Source organism: Mus caroli, chromosome 4 (assembly GCF_900094665.2).
Source record: "Mus caroli chromosome 4, CAROLI_EIJ_v1.1, whole genome shotgun sequence".
Taxonomy (NCBI): Eukaryota; Metazoa; Chordata; class Mammalia; order Rodentia; family Muridae; genus Mus; species Mus caroli.
In genome coordinates this window covers 91089269-91111305 of record NC_034573.1, presented here as the reverse complement: position 1 = coordinate 91111305, position 22037 = coordinate 91089269, and the positions used below count along the sequence as shown (strand labels likewise).

At 39.9% G+C, this 22037-nt stretch overlaps 1 protein-coding gene across 5 annotated transcripts in view; it reads left to right on the top strand.

Annotated features, from left to right (window-relative positions):
• Dock7 (dedicator of cytokinesis 7) overlaps positions 1-21605 on the top strand; it is a 183354-nt gene extending 161749 nt beyond the window's left edge. For 3 of the 5 annotated variants that reach the window (XM_029475730.1, XM_029475731.1, XM_029475729.1), the window contains 11 exons: positions 2732-2890; positions 3650-3750; positions 5428-5620; positions 6370-6513; positions 9047-9178; positions 10621-10635; positions 17708-17833; positions 18913-19002; positions 19123-19359; positions 19711-19854; positions 21448-21605. In XM_029475730.1, coding sequence (XP_029331590.1) covers positions 2732-2890; positions 3650-3750; positions 5428-5620; positions 6370-6513; positions 9047-9178; positions 10621-10635; positions 17708-17833; positions 18913-19002; positions 19123-19359; positions 19711-19854; positions 21448-21558 — 1452 coding nt within the window. In that variant the 3' untranslated portion in view covers positions 21559-21605. Of the gene's footprint in view, positions 1-2731; positions 2891-3649; positions 3751-5427; positions 5621-6369; positions 6514-9046; positions 9179-10620; positions 10636-17698; positions 17834-18912; positions 19003-19122; positions 19360-19710; positions 19855-21447 lie in introns of all 5 variants that reach the window. The other 2 variants (XM_021161214.2, XM_029475732.1) reach the window with 2 other exon arrangements.
• The last annotated feature ends 432 nt before the right edge of the window (positions 21606-22037 follow it).

Here is a 22037-nt window from a genome sequence, read left to right as displayed (position 1 = left end):
TGTGTGTGTGTGTGTGTGTGTGTGTTTCTGTAGTCTAGGGTCCTCTGCCCTTCTGCTTGGTGCATAATTATTTGGAATTGCAATATTTTCTTGATGTATTTTTCATTTAGTGAATATGTAGTATCATCCCCCATCTGTTCAGATTAATTTTAGTTTAAAGGCTATTTTGTCTGACATTAAAATGGCTACCCTGGCTTGTTTCTTGGGTTCACTTGCTTGAAATATCTTCTGTCCTTTTATCCTGAGATTATGTTTATCCTTTGATATTAAGATATATTTCTTGAGGTTGGAGAAATGGCTTAGCTATTAAGAGCACTGGCTGATCTTCCAGAGTTCTTGAGTTCACTTCCCAGCATCCACATGATGGCCCATAGACACTTACAAATGTAGTCCCATGGGATTTGATGCCCTCTTCTGGTGTACAGGCATACATGCAGACAAAATACCCACATACATAAACAAATAAATCATTAATTTAAAAATGGTTGTGTTTCTTGGATGCATCAAAAGAATATATCCTGTTTTATAACGTGATCTGTTAATCAGTGTCTCTTTATTGAGTCATTGAAGCCATTGATATTGGGAGTTATTAACGTACAGTGTTTATTAATTCCTGTCATTTTGTTGTGGTGGTGTGAGTTTTTTCCCCTGTATTTATTTGTAGTTCTGAGATTATTTATCCCTTGTGTTTTCTTGGGTGGTTAACACTTTCATGTTGAAGCATGTTGAAGTTTCTCGTGTCTTCTTAGAGCTGGAATAGAGAGATACTGCTTAACTTTGGTTTCATTGTTGATTGTCTTTCTTTCTCCATGTATTGTGATTGAAGGTTTTACTGGGTATAATAATCTGGCCTGGCTTCTGGTGTCTCTGAGAGTTTACAGAACATCTGTCCAGACCCTTCTGCCTTTTAGAAGGTTCCATTGAAATAACAGGCATTATTTTAATAGATCTGCCTGTATATGTTACTTGGTCAGTTTCCCTTGCAGCTTTTAATATTCTTTCTTTGTTCTGTACGTTTAGTGTTTTTATTATAATGCATCATGGGGAATTTCATTTGTGGTCCAATGTATTTGGTGTTCTGCTTGCTTCTTGTACTTTAATAGGTACTTCCTTCTTTTGGTGAGGGGAATTTTCTTCTATGAACTTGTAGACCATGTTTTCTGTGCCTTTGACATGGGTGGCTTCTTCTTTCTCTGTTCCTATTAGTCTCTTCATAGTGTCCAAGATTTTCTGGATGCTTTGTGCCAAAAGGTTTGGTTTGGTTTTTTTGTTTGTTTGTTTTTTTGGGTTTTTTTTTTTTTTTTGATTTTTCAAGACAGGGTTTCTCTGTATAGCTCTGGCTGTCCTGGAACTCACTTTGTAGACCAGGCTGGCCTCGAACTCAGAAATCCACCTGCCTCTGCCTCCCAAGTGCTGGAATTAAAGGTGTGCGCCACCACGCCCGGCTCTGTTTGGTTTGATTTGGTGTTTGGTTGGTTGGTTGGTTGGATGGTTGGTTGGTTGGTTTTAATACTTTCTTTGACTAAAGTGTCCATTTCCTCTTTCTTGTCTTGGATTCTGTTGATATGTCTTGCCTCTAAGTTTCCTATTTGAGTTCCTAAATTTTTCATTTCTACTTTTACCTGTTTGGTTTTTAGGGATTCCATTTCTACTCTCATGTTCTGAACTGTTTTCTTCATTTTATTTCACTGTTTGTGTTTTCATAGATTTTATTAGTAGATTCATATCCTCTTTCAGGTCCTTGATTACATTCATAATAGCTCTTTTGAAGTCTTTGTCTCATGCTTCAGCTGTATTGGAATACTTGAGGCCTGTTGAGGTAGGATTTCTGGACTCTAATATTGTCCTGCATCTTCCTGGCTGTTATTGGTTGTGTTTTTATGCTGGCATCTGGATTTGAGATGATTGTAATTCTGGGTCTTATTATCTGGTCTTTGTTGGATTTTACATTCCTTGGTTTCTGTTGCCCTCTCTGGGTCTTAGGAGCATGTAGCGCCAGTGAGTTGCCTGCTTGGAGGTACTTCTGAGCACCTGATGTGCGGGTACTGCAAGTCCCAAGTAGACTTGTTTCTAGGTATCTAAAGCTACATATAGGAATGGGGAAGGGCACTGAGGCCTGCCTCAAAGATTTGGTTCCCTGGAGGATCTGATTTTCTGGCCATCAGTGGATTTCTAGGGAGAGAGTGTCTCTGGTTATTGGTGATTGAGACAAAGAGATGGGTAAGAAAGAAGGCTATAGGAGAAAATCTGCTTATTTCCTTGGGAGTGAAGCCAGACAGGAAGGGGAGACCACACACAGCATTTGGTCTGCTACAAAGCTGGGATCAGACTAGGAAACTGGAATTGGTAGATGGGCAGGAGAGTGAAAATCACTTAGCTGATCTGATACCCTTGAGTGACCAGAGGTTCCCAGGAGTGAGACAGAGGGATAGGGTGTGAGGAAGGAAGGCTGCAGGAGAGATGCTGCTTAGTTCCCTGGAGTCCACAGCATCCTTTTAAAAAATCAGATTGCATTATGTATATTTCATTACTTAGAAAAATGTTTCAGAATAGCATTTTTTCCACCAAACTTTGATTTTGTTTATTTGCAGTATTGGGATCAAACCTAGGACCTCACATAAGCTAAGCAAGCACCTAGCACTGGGCCATGGTCCTAGCCTTTTCCCTTTGCAGGCAAACAGAAGCACGTTTTCTTTTGACTGCCTTAATTGCTGCAATTTCCCTTTCACAGAACTTTGCCAGAGTGAAAATGCAAGTGACGATGTCACTGTCCTCTTTGGTGGGTACGTCTCAGAATTTTAATGAAGAATTCTTAAGACGCTCTCTAAAAACTATTTTGACATATGCTGAAGAAGATCTAGAATTGAGGGAAACCACATTTCCTGATCAGGTGAGAAATGCTATTGTGTGTGCTTGCACATGTGTGTTTCTGTGCACATGTGTTTCTTCACATGTTCATACATGTGAAGCCCCAGAGGTGAAAGTCCATTGTCATTCCTCCGTTACTTTCCCACCCTCTGTCACTGAACCTGGAGTTCCTAGTTTGATTAGGATGCTGACAGTGAGGCCCAAGGATCCTCCTGTTTTTGCTGGAATTAGATGAAATGCTGGCCACCACACCTGGCCTGTGGGTGCTGAGGACAGACTCAACCATCTCCAAAGCACCCTGTTCTTAAAACCTTTAATCTGGTTGTGTAATTCTGCTCATTTGTAGCAGTAGATGTAGGCAGTTCCTGCCTGTTATTCAAATATTAGCTTGTCGTTAGGAAAACTAGTTTCACCAAGCTGACTGTTAGACAGTGAAAGACAGTTTCCTCCTGTGCTCCTGCAGTCCTGGCTTTCCTGCACCTCATCCCTGCTTACAGTGTAGGCAACTGAAGAATGCCCCCCCCGCCACACCCACATACTCGCTGTAACTTGTTTTCAACGTTCTAGAAGCTTCTCAAAAATAGCTTCCAAATCCCAGCACTCGGGAGGCAGAGGCAGGCGGATCTCTGTGAGTTCGAGGCCAGCCTGGTCTACAGAGTGAGTTCCAGGACAGCCAGGGCTACACAGAGAAACCCTGTCTCAAAAAACAAAAAAAAAGCTTCCAGACTCATTCAGTTATTGGGAATGAGTGACAGGAAATGTTTATGATTCTCTATTGCAGGTCCAAGATTTGGTCTTCAATCTCCATATGATCCTTTCTGACACTGTTAAGATGAAGGAACATCAGGAAGACCCAGAAATGCTGATTGATCTCATGTACAGGTATCCTTCACATGACTCAACCCATTTGCATTATGGGATTTGAAAGATACTGGGTAACGGTTGATGAGAAAAAATGTAAAAAAAATATTTGTGACTTTGTAATAGAGATGTGTGTGTGTGTGTGTGTGTGTGTGTGTGTGAGTACTCTGCTTGCACGTGTGTCTGTATTGCTTGTGTGTGTGTGTACTCTGCTTGCACGTGTGTCTGTGCTGCTTGTGTGTGTGTGTACTCTGCTTGCACGTGTGTCTGTACCGCTTGTGTGTGTGTGTGTACTCTGCTTGCATGTGTGTCTGTACCGCTTGTGTGTGTGTGTACTCTGCTTGCACGTGTGTCTGTGCTGCTTGTGTGTGTGTGTACTCTACTTGCACGTGTGTCTGTACTGCTGTGTGCCTGGTGTCTGTAGAAGGCAAAGACTGTGCTTTGCTGAGGTTACTTCTTTTGTCAGTGCTTTTAAACTCTTCAGTTTGGACTAGAGAGATGACTCGGCAGTTAAGAGCATTTTCTGCTCTTGCAGAGGACCCAGGTTCAGTTTTCAGTCATCTACCACTGCACCCGCTCAGTACCTTTCACCCTCTCTGGTCTCCATGAGCACCAGGTACACTGGGTGGAGAGACATGCATGAAGGCAGAACACCCACACACAGAACGTAAGAGTTGAAACATTAACTTCAGCTTGCTGTTGTGTTGTGGGCTTTGCAGTGCAAGGGATCAAAGGTAGAGCCTCAGAATACAGAATGTTTATTGCTTGCCAAAAAAAAGAAAAAAGAAAAGAAAAAAGAGAATTTTTAAAAAATTAATTTGGAGAGATGGCTCAGCAGTTAAGAGCAATGACTGCTCTTCCAGAGGTCCTGAGTTCAAATCTCAGCAACCACATGGTGGCTCACAACCATCTGTAACAGGCATCCAATGCCTTCTTCTGGTGTATCTGAAGACAGTGAGTGTACCCACATATATGAAATAAATATGGCCTGAGCAAGCAGGTCAGTAAAAGTAAAATTAATTAACTAGTTAATTAATTAATTTGGTGTCCTAGATCTCGAACATCTTAGAAAAGCCTCAAGCTCACATTTTAAATGTAAAAAACAATCTTTAAAAAAAATAGAATATGAATGTTTAGTATAGTATGAATTATCATAATTTCAGATTGTGGTTCTGATTAGAGATAGTATTTCTAGGTACAGATTTTGAGAGATTTGTAGTTGCCACTCTATCTTGTTAGACACAGAAAGAGAAGGCAGAGTTTTCTTTCTATGGGGTCCTCTCTTCACCAGCTTTGTCCATCACAAGATGACACACAAATTAACAACTCTTCAAATAAAGATGTATATTTTTCTATTTTTCCTTATATATTCATAGATTTATAAGTATTTATTATATACTTAATGTATAAGTATATATGTCATATAAAATACATTAGTATATATTTTTTAATTTAAATATAGTTTTCTTAGCAGCCAATTCTCAATTCTCTTTACCCCAACCCAAAATGATAGTGTCCATTTCAGGCACCACGGTGACTTCTCTATCCGTACACAGTGACATTTTCCAGCCACTTAAACACTTGTCATGACAGGTTGATGCCCTAGCAGGAACTTGTCTAGCTAATCTGAGGAACCTCTGAACTCACAATCACTTTGGGAAGCTAGCAGCTACTAAGAATCATTTCTGTTGTGATTAGAATCGCCAAGGGCTACCAGACGTCTCCAGACCTGCGCCTGACCTGGTTGCAGAACATGGCTGGCAAGCACTCTGAACGAAGCAATCATGCCGAAGCTGCTCAGTGCCTGGTCCACTCCGCAGCCCTTGTTGCCGAGTATCTGAGCATGCTGGAAGATCGGAAGTATCTTCCTGTTGGATGCGTAACATTCCAGGTAGGGATCTGCTGTGTCCTTTGGAAATAGGAAGTAAGGCCAGACCTTGGCAAGGTGAATGACTGTACTCTTAGATTGCACTCTTTATTTTGCCTGCTCTTCTGAGAATATAATCAGGGCATGTTTGCCTCCACTGAGATAGATCTCCAGCCCTATTAAAGAGAACCTGATTTTTAATTGAGGATTGAAATCAGGGCTTCGATCCTAGGTCCTCTAGAAGAACAGCCAGTGTTCTTAACTGCTTAGCCATCTTGACTTTCTTTCCTACAAATGTTTTTGTTTATTTATTTTACACACACACACTGTCGCCCTCTTCAAACACCCCAGAACAGGGTATCAGATCCCATTACAGATGGTTGTGAGCCACCATGTGGTTGCTGGGATTTGAACTCAGGACCTCTGGAAGAGCAGTTAGTGCTCTTACCCGCTGAGCCATCTCTCCAGCCCTCCTACAAATGTTTTTAATTTGATACATCTGTGAAGATCAGAAGACAGTTTATCTCTACAACTTGCTGTTGCGGGGGGAGTTTTCTAGCAACAGTGTTGTAATTTTATCATCATCTTTTAAACAGAGATCTCTTACTTCCGTTGTGTGTCTGTGCATAGGGCTGACTCCAGGGTCTCTCACAGCTGAGGGTAGGCTCTCCTACCTGAGCTAATAGTGACATCTAGTTGTCACTTACTTCATGATCACTGTCCATGCTAGGAAAGTGATACACTGCCAATACCTCTTCAATACTTTTCCCTAGAATATTTCATCTAATGTATTGGAAGAGTCTGCTGTCTCAGATGATGTGGTATCTCCAGATGAAGAAGGCATTTGCTCTGGAAAGTACTTCACTGAATCGGGACTGGTGGGCTTACTGGAACAAGCGGCTGCTTCCTTCTCCATGGTAGGCGACTTGGTTCGCTCTGTCCCACAGTTTCCAGGTCCATACGGGACACATATGTCAGTGTTTCTGCCTTTCACCCTTACCTTTCCTTTGAGAGTGTTGGCTGCAGGTGTCCTTATGAGCTGTCCTTCAGCTCTGTCACTGTTCCTCCCACTGCGTGTACCCTAGCGACCTGTGGCTTTCCCCAGTGTTCTCATCTACTTGTTTATGAGCCAGGGTTAATCTGCCACAGTTATTTTCTTTGTTTACAAAATATTTTCTGAAACCTTTAAATTTAAAAAAAAAAGAGAGAACAAAACTTCTCTGGGCTTTTTCAGCTCTGAGTAGATTAACACACTTTTACAGTGTGCCTCTCAGGTGAATTGGAGATCATCATGTGTTGAGCTGGGCTTGTGCAGTGAACCTTTCTGAGTAGGTTTTGGAGGACCAGCTCTCACCTGTCAGAGTTCATCCTGCATCCCTTACCTGCCTGCCCTGCTTGTATAACTCGAGTCCTTGTTCCCTCCCATCTGTATGCGAAGAATCGAAGCCAAGACCGCTAAGGGGATCCAGGACAGGCATTTATAGGATATAACCTAACTTCCCTAACCTTGAGCGTCTGTGATAGACTGAGTCGCTGCTTTCTTTGATTTTACTGCTTACTGTCCCAGCACCAGTTGGGACCATGCAAGGGTAGAGCAGAGCCTGAGATGATGTCCAGAGCCACTCTACTTCCCTAGGGACTCGCCCTCCACTCTGCAGCATATTGGCTAAGTGCATCGAGTTCAGTCTGAGCTTCCGATTAAGCAGCTTTGTTATTTCAGACACAGGTTATTCACTCTCTTCATGTCTCACTTTTCTTAACTGTTAAACACATCTAATAATAATTTGCACCTCGGGTTGGCGTGAGGAAGGAGTTCACCTAAAGACGTTCTCATGTAGAGAGAGCCCGTTCTTTAGTCATTGCTGGGGCACTGGCATGATTACCATCTTGACCCTTGCTAGTCCTTAGATCCACATGGTTAACTATAATGATTTTCAAGCTCTTAAAAATATTTTTTCAGACTTCACTCCTTTCAACAATGTCCTGTTTCTAAGGACCATGATCATTCCATTTTTGTCATAAACTGGAGGATTTTTTTTTTTGCTACTGACAGAGTAATTTAGTAATTTTCTGTGTCTGAATACACATGTAGTTTAAGTAAGTCACAGAAGTACATCTAGATTACAGACTAGTAGTCTGTTGTGCAGAAATTCTTTTATTTATATGTAGTATTAATATATTCTTTTTACGTTTTTAATTTTTTAAAGATGTATTTATTTATTTTATGTATGTGAGTACACTATAGCTGTACAAATGGTTGTGAGCCTTCATGTGGTTGTTGGGAATTGAATTTTTAAGACCTCTGCTCGCCCCGGTCAACTCTACTTGCTCCAGCCCAAAGATTTATTTATTTATTATTATATATAAGTACACGGTAGCTGACTTCAGACGCACCAGAAGAGGGTCTCAGATCTCATTACGGGTGGTTCTGACCCACCATGTGGTTGCTGGAATTTGAACTCAGTACCTTCGGAAGAGCAGTCAGCGCTCTTACCCGCTGAGCCATCTCGCCAGCCCACATTTTTAATTTAATTAAGATACTTACTAGAGAATTTTAGTTATGCTAAATTTATTTCCCCATTGAAGCTACATTATTGCTTAGAGATCCTCCTGTGATCTGGCAGTAAGAGCATGGAAGTCCTTTCCTCGGGAATGCACATGTGCTGATCTGTGACACCGTGGGAAGCTGCTCTCTCCTCCCATTACAGTGCCATCTGCTAGGAGAACGTGCAGCCCGAGTGCCAACACGCCAAACCTGTATGTCCTTAAAGATCAAGTTATTTAAATACCTCCCAAGAATTTCTAGTAAGCAGATTCCTATGCCTACTTACAGTTGTGAAAAGGTAAATGGTTTAGGTTTTCCCAGAGGCTACAGATGCTCTGATTTTAAGAGAATAGGGAATCTGTTACCTATATAATAATTGAATTTCTTGCAGTAATCAGAACTAGTTTTTAAGAGTTTATATGCACATGTACATATTTACCTTAGTGAAGTCATTGTAGGAAAGACAGGAACAGGATGTCTTGTTAGAATTATACATCAGCATAAGTATTGATGGATGCATAGAATATAAATATATACCCACTGGAGTCCATTCAGAGGAAATGATACATTACATAAAATTGGGTTTTAAGGTTTTTTGTTTGGTTGGTTGGTTTGGTTTGGTTTTTTGAAGCAGGGTTTCTCTGTGTAGCCCTGGGTGTCCTGGAACTCACTCTGTAGACCAGGCTGGCCTCAAACTCAGAAATCCGCCTGTCTCTGGCTCCCGAGTGCTGGGATTAAAGGCATGCGCCACCACTGCCTGGCGGCTTTTAATACACTTAAAAATTAGACCTATTGGGAAAGCTTCAGTAGTACTATCTTAATAAAAATGGTGAATATTAATTCTAATTATCTTAGTTTTCATTGATCTAAAAGAAAGCGGTATCTCACAGATATTATCTTTGTAGGCGGGCATGTATGAAGCAGTTAATGAGGTTTACAAAGTACTCATTCCTATTCATGAAGCTAATCGGGATGCAAAGAAGCTCTCCACAATCCATGGCAAACTTCAGGAGGCGTTCAGCAAAATCGTTCATCAGGTAACAGTTCCCACTTCTGACTTTGTTAGCTGGGGAAGTGTTACCTTAACACTGCCTTGTGCTCACGCCTAACCAAATCCCATGGAATGGCCATTTTACTTGGTTAAAAGATAGTTCCTAGTTAAAATCAGATTTACTAACAAAAACAAAGAACAAAACAACAAAAAAAAGGAATGCATTTATCTAAAGTGGTCATAACTATTAGGAACTCCCCAAATGACTTTTTTTCTTTGTCAAATTTTAAATTATTACTATTTAGCAATATTTTAGAATTTTATTTCTGTATTACATTGTAGATTAAATTATGGGTTTGGTATTTAAATTAACACCTGTTTCTTTGCTGCCAAAAGGTTTTTAATGTGTAAATTAACTTTTATTGAATGATGTGAAACTGTAATGAAATCCTGGTACTTTTACTGCTGTAGTTGTGTTTCTCCTACATCTGCACCCTCACCCAATGTTTCCCATATAAAACAACGACCAAGACAAGTTCCCATGCAACCCAGAGAGAGGTTGTACTTTACTTTACCAAAATCAGGGTCATGTAAACTAGGTGGGAAAATGACGTAGACCAGTAGTGGTTGGTGCCTTCTGACTAAGTCATTGGCTCCACTGAAAGTTTCTATTGGGCCTCTTCCTCCTCCTCCTCCTCCTATTCCTCCTCTTCATGCATGATTCTTCCCACGCACGACCTCCACAAGGCAGGGGAAGAGTGACTGACTACCCACTCCTGCATGCAGTTCTACAACAGTTTCACTCTTTACTAGCTTGACCACCATGGCCAAGCTGTTACAGATGAATAGACAGAATCTGAAAGTAAAGTGGGTTTTTCCTGTTAAGCCAGAACTCTATTGTAATCTTTGAAAATATTGAAGTTACAAACGGTTGGTTAGGCTTCATGGTGGTAACAGGTATTTTTATAATCAATTATGCACATGCTCTGAGGGACTTCATCATCCTTGAGAGCCCTATGATGCCAATCATACGTATCCAGTCTGCAACACGTAGAACTGCTAGTGGTTTCCCAGAAAATTTCATCCATTTGATTCAGTTCCTGTCATTTGTCAGAACTGCAGTGTGTGTCCTGTTTAACCTGGATGTTTCCGTGGAGTGCAGCTCCTAGTAGTCAGAGACCTGAGTCAGACACAGAGGCGGGATAAGTGGCAGATTCCCGTTCCCTAAAATGCGTACTTAGACCTAAAAAGTACTTTTACTTTCAAAGCTTAGCTTTTCAAAGGCAAAATTTTAGGAATTGAGTTTTGAACAAGTGTGTTATAAAATTTCTGCCGGTCTTAGATGATAGAATATGTTCTATTTAAAATCTTTTGTTATCCTCTGAGAAGACCTTGTGGTATGGTACCGCGTCACTGAACTTCCTTTGGCCTCTTTGTTCTTCTGAACAGTTTGTTTATGACTTGCCTTTTTTTACTTTTATTACACAGAGCACTGGCTGGGAGGTAGGTAATGCTTTAGTTAGTTAAAGACACTAATAGATGGACTTGACCAGATTTCTTATGCCAATGCTTTGTCCACATGTGCTAGCTGTGGGCATTCTGTTGCTGTCTGCTTATCAACTGAATTCATTAACCAAAGAAATGTTGTTAAACTACTGTAAGTTATCTTAAGAGCTGGCTGATATGGAGGTCCTAGGCAGTGCATGGAAACCGTTTCACTAATGAGATTCTTTGGTAAATGAGCCACTGTGTTAGCACTCTGGTTTGTTTTTATCCTTTGACGTGTTTCTGTCATCAACACGTAGACACAGCTTTCTCTCCTAACCATGTTCACTCACAGAGGTCGATTTGTACGACATTGCTCAGAGGTATATAAAGTAGAAAGCATTGCCTTTGTGTGCTGCTGTCAGGCAGAGAACACACTATCTAGTGTCTGTGTCTTTGTATAAGATAGAAATCACCTGTGTATTACAGTGACATCCCTTCAGTAGAGGTGGATGCAGACCGTGGAGAAAGTGGGCACGCTGGAATTGATAAATGGTGCTTAATTTTGTCGTGAGTCACTTTGCCGTAGGTAGAGCCCTCACCCCAGGAAAGACATTTATTTTGGTCACTTAAATTTAGATGGGGGAGCAAGATAGAGATACTGAGAAAACAGCATTTAAAAATTTGACTTTATGGTCTGATGGCGTTTATTCCTGTACAATGAATACATTTGCTTCCTTATATGTAGCAGTTAAATTTGGAAATGTTAAATATAAAATAAATCTTATCTGAAATTGAATTTTTCATCTTTCTGTAAAGGAGAAAATTCTCTAAATTACGCCCTAATATTTATGACTAGAGTCTTGGGTTAGGTGTGTGGCTCTGCCTCTCGACTCACACTGGCTGGATATAGCAGGCTTCTCCGTTTGATTCCTTACAGTCCTCTCTTGTAGAGACCCAGAAAGAACACTTAGAGACAGATGTCACCAATAGATGTCCTCCCATTCTGAAATAGTGCCTGCCTCTACTTACCTTTACATGAGCCGTCACATTTACCTTCATCCTCCAGATTAAATGTGCATGACCTCATTAATACCTAAAATATAATCTATTTCTGTGGCTTCGTTTAGATATATGCAGCGTCTTGCCACAGCCATCTCCAAGGGATAAGATTCCTCATGGGTAGTCTAACATGAAGCAAAGTTAGCTGAAAACTAGATATAAAATTAAGAATATATTAAAACCTCTGAGCAGTTTTTGACTAGTCTGCTTGATGCTAAATCGACCCCTGGGCGACGCCCTCTCCACTGGTTTTGACACTAACACCATCCTCCCGTCGTGTGCTGCATGGAGGTTGCATAGACCTTGCTTGCCTGTTTGCATCCTTGTCACTGCCTGTGCTGGGTCTTCAGCTTCATAGCGTCTGAACTTGGTGCACGTGTGGTTTTTGCTGTACTTGTTAAACTTAAGTGGATGCTTGCATTTTAAAAATGTGTTTGCTACCATTTGCTGCTTAAATGTTTTGAAATTCCCCTAATTAAAATGCTTTCTGTTTTCTCTCTCTTGCCCCTGGTTGCTGACCTACTCCCTACTTTTACTATTGTCTATTGTGGTAAGTTCCTATCTTGTGAATATTTTCCTGTTTAACTCTGACAGCTTCAGTGATTTCATTTTTTCTGAAAACTGTTTCTTAGCTAATTTCTTAGTATTTTCTCATAGAATGCTCATGGATTGATACCTAGTAAGGACGATTTATATATAAGGTTCCTTGAGTCTGCATTGTTCTTTGTTTTACATTCTGTTCTTGATTCAGTAGAAATTATTTGACTTGGCACAGCTTTTAGGAGACAGAGGGTGGGAGAGAAAGAGAGAACTCCCGACCATATTTAGCAGTTTGCCGAAGTGTTTACATGTCAGGTGACACTCTGTGAAACTCTCAAGAACTTGTCACTGTTAACTACCATGTTTTGTTCCTAATATCTTAATTTTCATTTTTTCCAAAGCCCATTTATTATTCTCTAAATAATATGAAATAAATCATTTCCTATAACTCATTTAAAATATTTTTAAAAGAAAAAATTAATTTCTGTGTGAAAATCTGATGACCATTTCACATTTTGTATACATCCGTTTATTTTTAAAAGATGTATTCATTTGCCAAATAGTTATCAATCTGCTTGAAGAAATTCATCACCGTGAGCTCATTTTTTCAAAACAATTCTTTTCAAATATTGATAATATAACATTTCTCTATTAAAAAAAAATTACATCCTCTTCCTTTAAAGAGATTACCATTCTCCATGTATCTTTTGGTACCCAGAACAGCTAGAGCATAAAGTTAACTTTATAAAGATAAACTGATGCACCACTAAAGATATATTTATCCCCTACTCTTGGACCTAGAAGTATCTAAAGTGATTGCCTTAAACTCATTACTAAATTGGATGAACATAAATGTGAGTTAATGCTTTGGCTTTGGTGTGCTCAGAAACACTGACTACAGTCTGGCTTCTATACTAATGTTGAGGTAAATAGTATAAGTCATTTAAGGAAATAAAATGAATGCAGAATTAGAAACAGCTATAATTACAGTGGAGGAAAGGAATGAACCTAAACAGGGAGTGTTTTGTTTCTGTTTTGTTTTGTTTGTTTTGTTTCGAGGATGGAGCTTAGGATACTTTTAGGTTTTGGGGGAGGATGTGTGATACAGGAAGAGAGAGAGAGAGAGAGAATATGGATAGAAAGCACTCGTGGGCCTTTAACTCTGGCGCATCCTCAGAAGTGCTTTGTAGAGTTGATGTCTTCCTGGTGGCAGACTGGAAGGTGGATCTAGTAGGGCCTTGATATACTGTTTTGATTTGCCTCATCTGCTGGCTCTGTAGTTAGAAAACTGTAGGTGATACTGGATATGACATTTTTTTCTGGGGATGGAGATATGTAATGACTAGAGTTGAACTTCAGATTAGAAACTGGTTAGGCTGAATCTGAGATGAGTATGTCTGTTAAGCTACCACTTGATTTTGACATTGGCTTATACAAGAAAGATCTGCAAAATACAGAAGTTATGGTAAAGGATGGCACTGTAGTATAGAGATAAAGCAAACAGAGAAGGAGGAGTCATCCAACTCAGCAGGCATGGTGGCAGATGCTTTTAATCATAGGACTCAGGAGGCTGAGGCTGGAAGAGCAACGGTTCATGGCCAGTCTTGGCTACCTAGGGAGTTCTAGGCTACCCTGGATTACATGAAACCCTGCTTTAAAACTGGAACAAAACAAAAAATAAGTTAAAAATAAATTGAATTACTTAAAGAGCTTCACAGGAAATCTAAGAAAAACACCAGAGAAGTGAAGACAACGCAGAAGCCATTCTCGAGTCCTAGGTTTCTATTTGTGAGTGGACGGTGGGAAAGATGTAGCTGAAGTAAAGTTTTGATTTGGGTGTCACATAAAAATGCCAGAAATTGGGGTTTTTAAATTTTGTTTTGTTTTGTTTTGTTTCATCTGTAAGATGAGGATCAAAATAGTGGTGCCAGTCACAGAATTCTGCCAAATATATTAATGTAATACATGTAGGCTGGCACGCTGCTGCGTGTCTGTAGGTTCAGCTATCTGTAGACTGAAGCAGGATGATTGGGAGTTCAAAGCCAGCAGCATAGTCTAAAAAACTAAAAAGAAAAGAAAGTTAATATAATACATATAAAGTGTTGATAGCCCCAGCCAGTGCGCAGGCGTGTTGGAGATCACTTGTGTTGCTGCTATTTTTACACGATTGACATTACCATTACTCTCACGTGAAATATGTTGGTTTTGTTGATGATGCTGAAATAATGGGGATCAGACCCATAGACATGTCTAGACAAATACTGGAGTACTGAGCTATCCCTAGCTCCTGTTGAAATCAACATAAAACTTAAGCAAAAAGGTCAGGTACAGTGGCACACCCTATAACTCCACCCATTCCAGAGGAGGGGGCAAAAGGATTACTAGTTCAAGGGCAATCTGGAAATTTTAGCGAAGTCTTATCTTAACATAGAAAAGGAAAAGGGAAAAGAAATGAGATGCCATCCATTGCTAGAGCGCTTGCCAGGGCATGGAAAGCACTGTATCAACCCCTCAAAGAAATCAGTTAATGAGGTGTTCCATTTAATATGTTCCCAAGTAGAAATCTCGGCCAGAAGAATCTGAAGTGTTTAGAAAGAATAGGCCTAACAGAAGGGAAAGGAGATGAGCAATGTGTCCAATGCTGGCACGCCTGTGTGGAAGTCAGACAGTGTAGGAAATAGCCAAGTGTCCTGGAGCAAGTGTGCCCCAGCCCAACAGGGTCCTTCCTTAGCAAAGAGAACAAAGCTAGAACACATGTAAATGTGTCTGATGTGGAACGTAGTTTGCTTTGCTGATGCCTAGTCTTAACTTAACCTACAGAGTTAAGAAAAACATGAGTAAAACCACTTATGAAGAATAAGCTATATCTAGTGTGGGAGTGGTGTGAAATTCAGAATGAATTCTAAACAGTAAAGGAAATAATGCTAACTTATAGGAAAGTTATTCAAAACCAAAGCAGGTATCAAAACAAAAGAAAATGAAGTGGGGGGAATTGTTTCTGCTGCAAGTGAAGCTCCGTGATCATGCTTTAAAAAGTGGATACCGGCCTGCAGGTGAGCAGCGGAGAATTCTAAATCAAAACACCATTACTCAGACTACGAGCCGCTCTTGGGGTGTGCCCACCCTCTACAGCACACCCGTGTGCACACGCACCATCCAAGGACTCCTGGCCAGTTTTCTGTTGCTCTTGTCTCCTGTGTTTCTATTGATTTTCTCTGCTCCACCCACTCTGTTCTCCATTCTGGTCCTCAAATCCCTCAGGTCGGCTCTTGCCTCGGGGCCTCTGCACTGGCTCTCGATCTGGCTGGAGTATATTTCCCCAGAAATCAATGTAAATAGCTTTCTAACTCTTTCCTCATCTGTCACTTGCTTGATGAGACCTCTCTCTGTTTCTCGCTGGTGAAGTCGTATGTATATGCCTGATGTATCTTAGGTATTCCATTCAATACTTGGATGGATGGTTGGATGATTTCCTTCACATAGGTTCCCTTTTATGATTGGAGCTAACTTTTTTTCCTCCTGTATCTACTGGAGTGGCCACTCCTTTTTCCTCTGTCGACCTGCCCCCCCCCTTTTTTAATGTTGAGCCCCATGGATGGCTAGAACCCTAACTGTGATTTGGCTCCAACAAAATTAATCTTCTCTTCTTGATAGTACTCACTACAGTATGTACTAATTTAAACTGTGACATGTGATTTCATAGTTTTGAGGAGGAAGTCTTATTTCTATTCTGTCAGTGAAGATATATAATAGCTAAAATAACAATATCAATACAAAAAGTATGTTTAAAGAGGTAGTTAAGTTTTAGTCAGATTTAGGCTGTGAGCCGTAGGACCTTCCCAGTTAGGACACGTCACAAGATTGTGTGGTTTGGGGATCGTACACATTATGGGGTGTCTCTGGAAAGACCAATAGAATTGAAGCAAGTTAGTATTATACCATGATTGAGAGTTGGAAAGTTTAGCTAAGGGAAGTGAATCCTAATTACTGTCTTTAAATTAAGGATTGAAAATAATATTTTAACCTGGAAGCCTCTGAAGCCATATAGCTAGAGTATAATATTCTAATATTTTTGGTTTTCAGAAGGACAGTTTTTCATGTGGGAAACATAGTTTGAAAGCTAACAATCACAGATCTGTAAGCAGTCATCTTAGGGCTTTCACTTGTGTTCCATGCAGTGCCTTCTTGCCGTGATTGTCAAAGTAATACTGTTGCCTACTGCTGGGTCCAATAAAAATTGTTGTGAAATTTATTTAAATCACCCAGGGATTTCATTTACTGTAAGAATCAGTTAATATTTATATTATATTTTAAAATGAAAAAAATGTTTTTAAGTTAGAAATTTTATTTTTTAGCTCCAAAGATATTTTTCTTACTGTGGATGAGAATATGGGGTTATCTTACTTTTTCTTGCTTTGGTATTATAAAACTGATAAATTAAGGATCAAAGTTTCTCATTTTGCTTAATTACCTATAACATTTATTGTTCGCTTTTTAAATGTTTATGCCACCAGGTCTTTTCTATATAGCAAAAATAAATATAAAGCAATGTAGGCTTACAGAGCATTGAGAGGAACGTCATGTGTTTGTGGTTTGCATGTGAGTCAGTGCAGAATCCCTCTGAAACCGCTTTGGGTCTGCAGTCTCCAGACTGCATGGGAAGTGCCCAGATGTTGTCCTTACTGAAAGGCTTGCTTCTCACTGACCTTGTGTGAGAAGTAGAATGATTTTCTGTCCTTGTATGTGCTGTGTGGTTAATGTTAAGTCACATCACAGGATTATGTGTTTCTGGGTGGTCATAGACGATATCACTGAAAAGACCATGAAACGGAAGCAGGATAGTGATTTAGACACGTAGACAGAGCATTGGGGAGTTTGGTGGGTGCTTTTGGCAATCTTTAAAATACAACTCATCTCAAAATGTTATTACCTTGCACCCAGATTTTTTTCCTTTCTAGTTTATTTATACTCTTCTACATACAAATATTGTTTTTAACACTGATATTAATTAAAGAATTTTTACATTAGTACTTCTGAAGGGGCTTGATGGTTTGCTGATTTTGTACTCTATGCCAGATGCTATCCTTGGCTCTTAGCGTCTATGGTCTCTTTTTAATATACTCAAAGAGACTAAGAGAAGAATTGTGTTGCCTTGAAAATGTATTAGTGATGTGTTTCAATTAACTTTTATATTAAGACCTTTTGGTTCAATAAGGAAAATAAGTTAATATAGCCCAACTGTATGGATTTAAAAACAAAGACCATTTTGTTTCATTTGATAAGAAACGTAATTTGCATAATTCTGGTTAGGAATAATGAAAAAAGACCATTTTATTTGTTTTTACCCTTATTTGAAAATAAATACAATTTTGAGCTAATTTTTTGCAGTGTTTTGGAAATTTTATAATATATCAATCTAAGCATAATATAAGAAAACAAAAAGTCTTTGTATTAAATTTTCTCATTTTCCTAAACCTAGGATGGTAAGCGGATGTTTGGCACCTATTTCCGTGTTGGTTTTTATGGAACCAAGTTCGGGGATTTGGATGAACAGGAATTTGTTTACAAGGAGCCTGCAATAACCAAACTCGCAGAGATTTCTCACAGATTGGAGGTGAATGCCATGGTAGTTCACGAATGTCATGTTTCTATAGAAAGTAAATTTTCACTTCAATTTTAATTAAGTAAGTCAGATAATCGACTTCTGTGGTGTATAAGAATTTTTGAGAGGTACAATAGCACCCTTTCAAAACCTTTAAGTCTGTTATGACAAGAGTAAATTATTATTAGCTGTATTTCTGAGGGCTCATTTTCACACATATTTTCTAAGCTCCTTTATCCATCAGAATTACTCTGATTCGTCTACTTTTGAGTAAGAGACAAGAAGTAGCAGTGTGTAATGAGATTGGAAGCAGAAGCCCAGGAAATAGCTGGCTCACAAGTGTCCAATCAGATGTCCTCAGAGGTCAAACACTAGCGCCACACCTGGAGAGCACCGGAGTGGCTCTCAAGAACCCCTTGCGTCTCACATAGATGCCTGCTTTATATTTACTTTATATTTACATCTTTCCGTTCCGGGCGCTCATCTGAACCCTTCTTTTCCTGCTCCAAGTGTGTCTCGTGCCAAGGAGAATCCCAGATCCAACCCCAGACTTTCTAAATCAAAGTCTTCATTTTGACAAGATCCTTAAGAGATCCGTGCACACAGAACAGTTTGGGAAGCAGGGCTCTAGGCTGGCTTCTACTTTTAGCTGGTGTTGACTCTTACAGGTGACTTTACTGGCTTTGGGTTCCATAAACTGGTTCAAACTATGACTCCTTACATTTCTGAGTTAGGTAAGTCTTGAGAAATACCAAGACCGTGCTACCCAACCTTCATCCTGCAAAGCCCTTTGTGGGAGGTGTGAAGATAATTCCTGGCGGTCCTCCTGGATGTCTGCATCTAAACTTCACCTCCGTGCTGTCTTAGTTTTTCCTTCCGAAACATTGCCCAAACTGCAGCCCTTGAGGTCCCCTTGTAAAAACCTGAGTTTTATGGGGGGGGGGATTGCTTGTTATTTAATTGTATGGATGGAAATGGCGCAGCTAGATGAAAACCTGCCAAATCTCGTACTCGGCTGAGGAGTCTACCTCAAGGGCCTACTCTGGTTCACTGGGAAAGTCGTGTAAAAGATTTCCTCCTCTTCATTCCAGGGATTTTATGGAGAAAGATTTGGAGAGGATGTGCTTGAAGTAATCAAGGACTCGAATCCTGTAGACAAGTGCAAATTAGATCCAAACAAGGTAGGCTGATTACATCCTCATGATACTCGATTGTGCCTTTGAAGATAGGCACGTTGTTTTCTTTGACACATCCTGGGTGACAGGTTACTGTCGGTTGATACAGACTTTTTCCCTCTTCAGGCATATATTCAGATTACCTACGTGGAGCCGTTCTTTGACACCTATGAGATGAAGGACAGAATCACTTATTTTGACAAAAATTATAATCTCCGGCGTTTCATGTACTGCACACCCTTCACTTTAGATGGCCGTGCTCATGGGGAGCTTCATGAACAGTTCAAACGGAAGACCATTCTGACAACGTCTCATGCCTTTCCTTACATTAAAACAAGGGTCAATGTCACTCACAAAGAAGAGGTAACTCCACAGGGGAGGAAAGAGGATTCACAAGACTCGTCTAGTCACACTGTGAACTTACGTATGGTTTTAGCAGAAGATGTATCCTATCCTCTTTGCATACTAGGATTTTACCATTGTGGCTCATTCATTTTTGGCAATCTTCTAAGTTGCTAACTCATCCTCAGCTTATGTTTTTTAAAGTATTTACTGATTTTTATGTTGATTAATTTAGGGATTGAGGTTTAGATTTTGTTACATGAAAGCTTATCATGAGTGTGCCCCCCCCCCATTTCTTCTGAATTCCTTATTTATATCTCACTAGGCAGTTTTCAGGCAGTATACTAACCTGATTGCTACTGTTCTACTCAGATAATCTTAACACCAATTGAAGTTGCCATCGAAGACATGCAGAAAAAGACTCAGGAATTGGCATTTGCAACACATCAGGATCCAGCAGACCCCAAAATGCTTCAAATGGTCCTCCAGGGGTCTGTAGGGACAACTGTAAACCAGGTTCGTGCTTCTTGCTGAGTGTGTGCTATTGGCTTACATACTAGACTTGAAGAAACAGTGTAATGTTTACAGAATGACAGAATCATGCAAATTAGACATACAGATTATGTATTAGATTAGTCACATGGTAGTGAATGGAAAGCATTATTGCCAGCTTTTAGACCTCCTCCTCCTATGCCTGTGCTTATAGTATAGAAATGTGCTCACTTAAAATAGCCTTTGCTAGTTGGTTATGGTGGCATATGCTCTTAAACTCACACTGGGGAGGCAGGGGCAGGCAGATTCTCTGTGAGTTCAAGACCAGCCTGGTCTATGTAGCAAGTTCTAGACCAGCTGAGACTACATAATGAGACCCTGTCTCATAAAACAAAGCAAAATTCTTTCATTAAAAAAAATTATACATGGGGCTGGAGAGATGGCTCAGTGGTTAAGAGCACTGACCACTCTTCCAGAGGTCCTGAGTTCAATTCACAGCAACCACATGGTGATTCACAACCATCTGTAATGGGATCCAGTGCCTTCTTCTGATGTGTCTAAAGACAGGTATAGTGTACTCGTATACATAAAATAAATAAATCTTAAAAAAAAAGTATACATGATTCAAAAAGACTCATTTCCAGAGCTGTATTTAACACATGTGAACCTCTGCTCTCTTAGATTCTCAATGATGTCTCCTTTTCCACAGCTTCTTCACAATAAGTTCTATGGAATAAATAATCTGGAATCATTTGAAATTGTAATAATATTTTCATATAAGATAGCAGTAGTTGTTCTCATACATTTTGGAAGTTATCATAATATCCTCTGTAGTTAGTTTGCTGAGAAAGTCTTCCTCATGATTTTAGGCATGGCCCCAATCTTAAAGAATTCCCCCAGATAAGAACATCAAGAAAACTGTTAGTCTGGTTTTGCATAATATGTTTTAACTACTTTTGGGGTGAAAGAACAATACCAAGAAGTGCTATAGGATATAACTGAAACGAGACCTTGGTGCCCCTAACACATGCAATAATTGTTTCTTCCCTTCACATAATTTAAAAGACCCCTCTGTTTAATTACTGCATCAGGAATAACTTTTACAATGCTGAAAGAATTTGCTTTGTAAAATCAAGTGTAATAGCCAGTGGATTAGAAATGCACTAAAACTTGTGCATCAAGAATCACTTAAAGCCGGGCGAGGTGGCGCACGCCTTTAGTCCCAGCACTCGGGAGGCAGAGGCAGGCGGATTTCTGAGTTCGAGGCCAGCCTGGTCTACAAAGTGAGTTCGAGGACAGCCAGGGCTACACAGAGAAACCCTGTCTCGAAAAACCAAACCAAAACAAACAAAAAAAAAAAACAAAAACAAAGCAAAGTGCATTAATAAAGTCAGGAGTCAGTCTTCAAAGGCCTATTCATTTCTTTGGAGGATGAACCACTACAAAATGAATCTATCTGTAGAAGGCAAGAATGTAAATAAGATGTCTGGAGTATCTGGAGCAGGCTCTCTCTGAAGAGTCCTAAGGGACATGCAGCCCTGTCAGTGCTGTGGCTCTGTGGGTAAACTCCATGACTCTAAAGAACAAGGACACTTCATTGCTTCCTTTATCTTGCAGGGACCTCTGGAGGTTGCCCAGGTCTTCCTGTCTGAAATACCTGGTGACCCAAAGCTCTTCAGACATCACAACAAGCTGCGCCTTTGTTTCAAGGACTTTACTAAAAGGTAATTGAGGCTTCTTGCAAAAAGAACTTCAAATTAAGAGTGACTAATACCATAGTTTGAGATGACAGCCACAAGGAATTGTTGAAAACAGAAAATAGGAATTGGTTCACCATGTGAAGCAATCTGTGTGGTGTTTACAATTCTTTTTTTTTTAAGACTTACTTATTTTTACTTATGAGTACACTGTAGCTGTCTTCAGACACACCAGAAGAGTGCATCGGGTCCCATTACAGATGGTTGTGAGCCACCATGTGGTTGCTGGGAATTGAACTTAGGACCTAATGAAGAGCAGTCAGTGCTCTTAACTGCTAAGTCATTTCTCCAGCCCACATTTACTGTTCTTTACTAACATAGACCAGCACCCTTCCATACCCCAACTCTTTTAACTTGAAAGTTGCTGTTTATGCCAAAAAAATTAGTATTACTCCTCATCAGGCAGCACCATTTTTCCCTCCCTTAAGAACCAAAACAGAAAATGTTGAA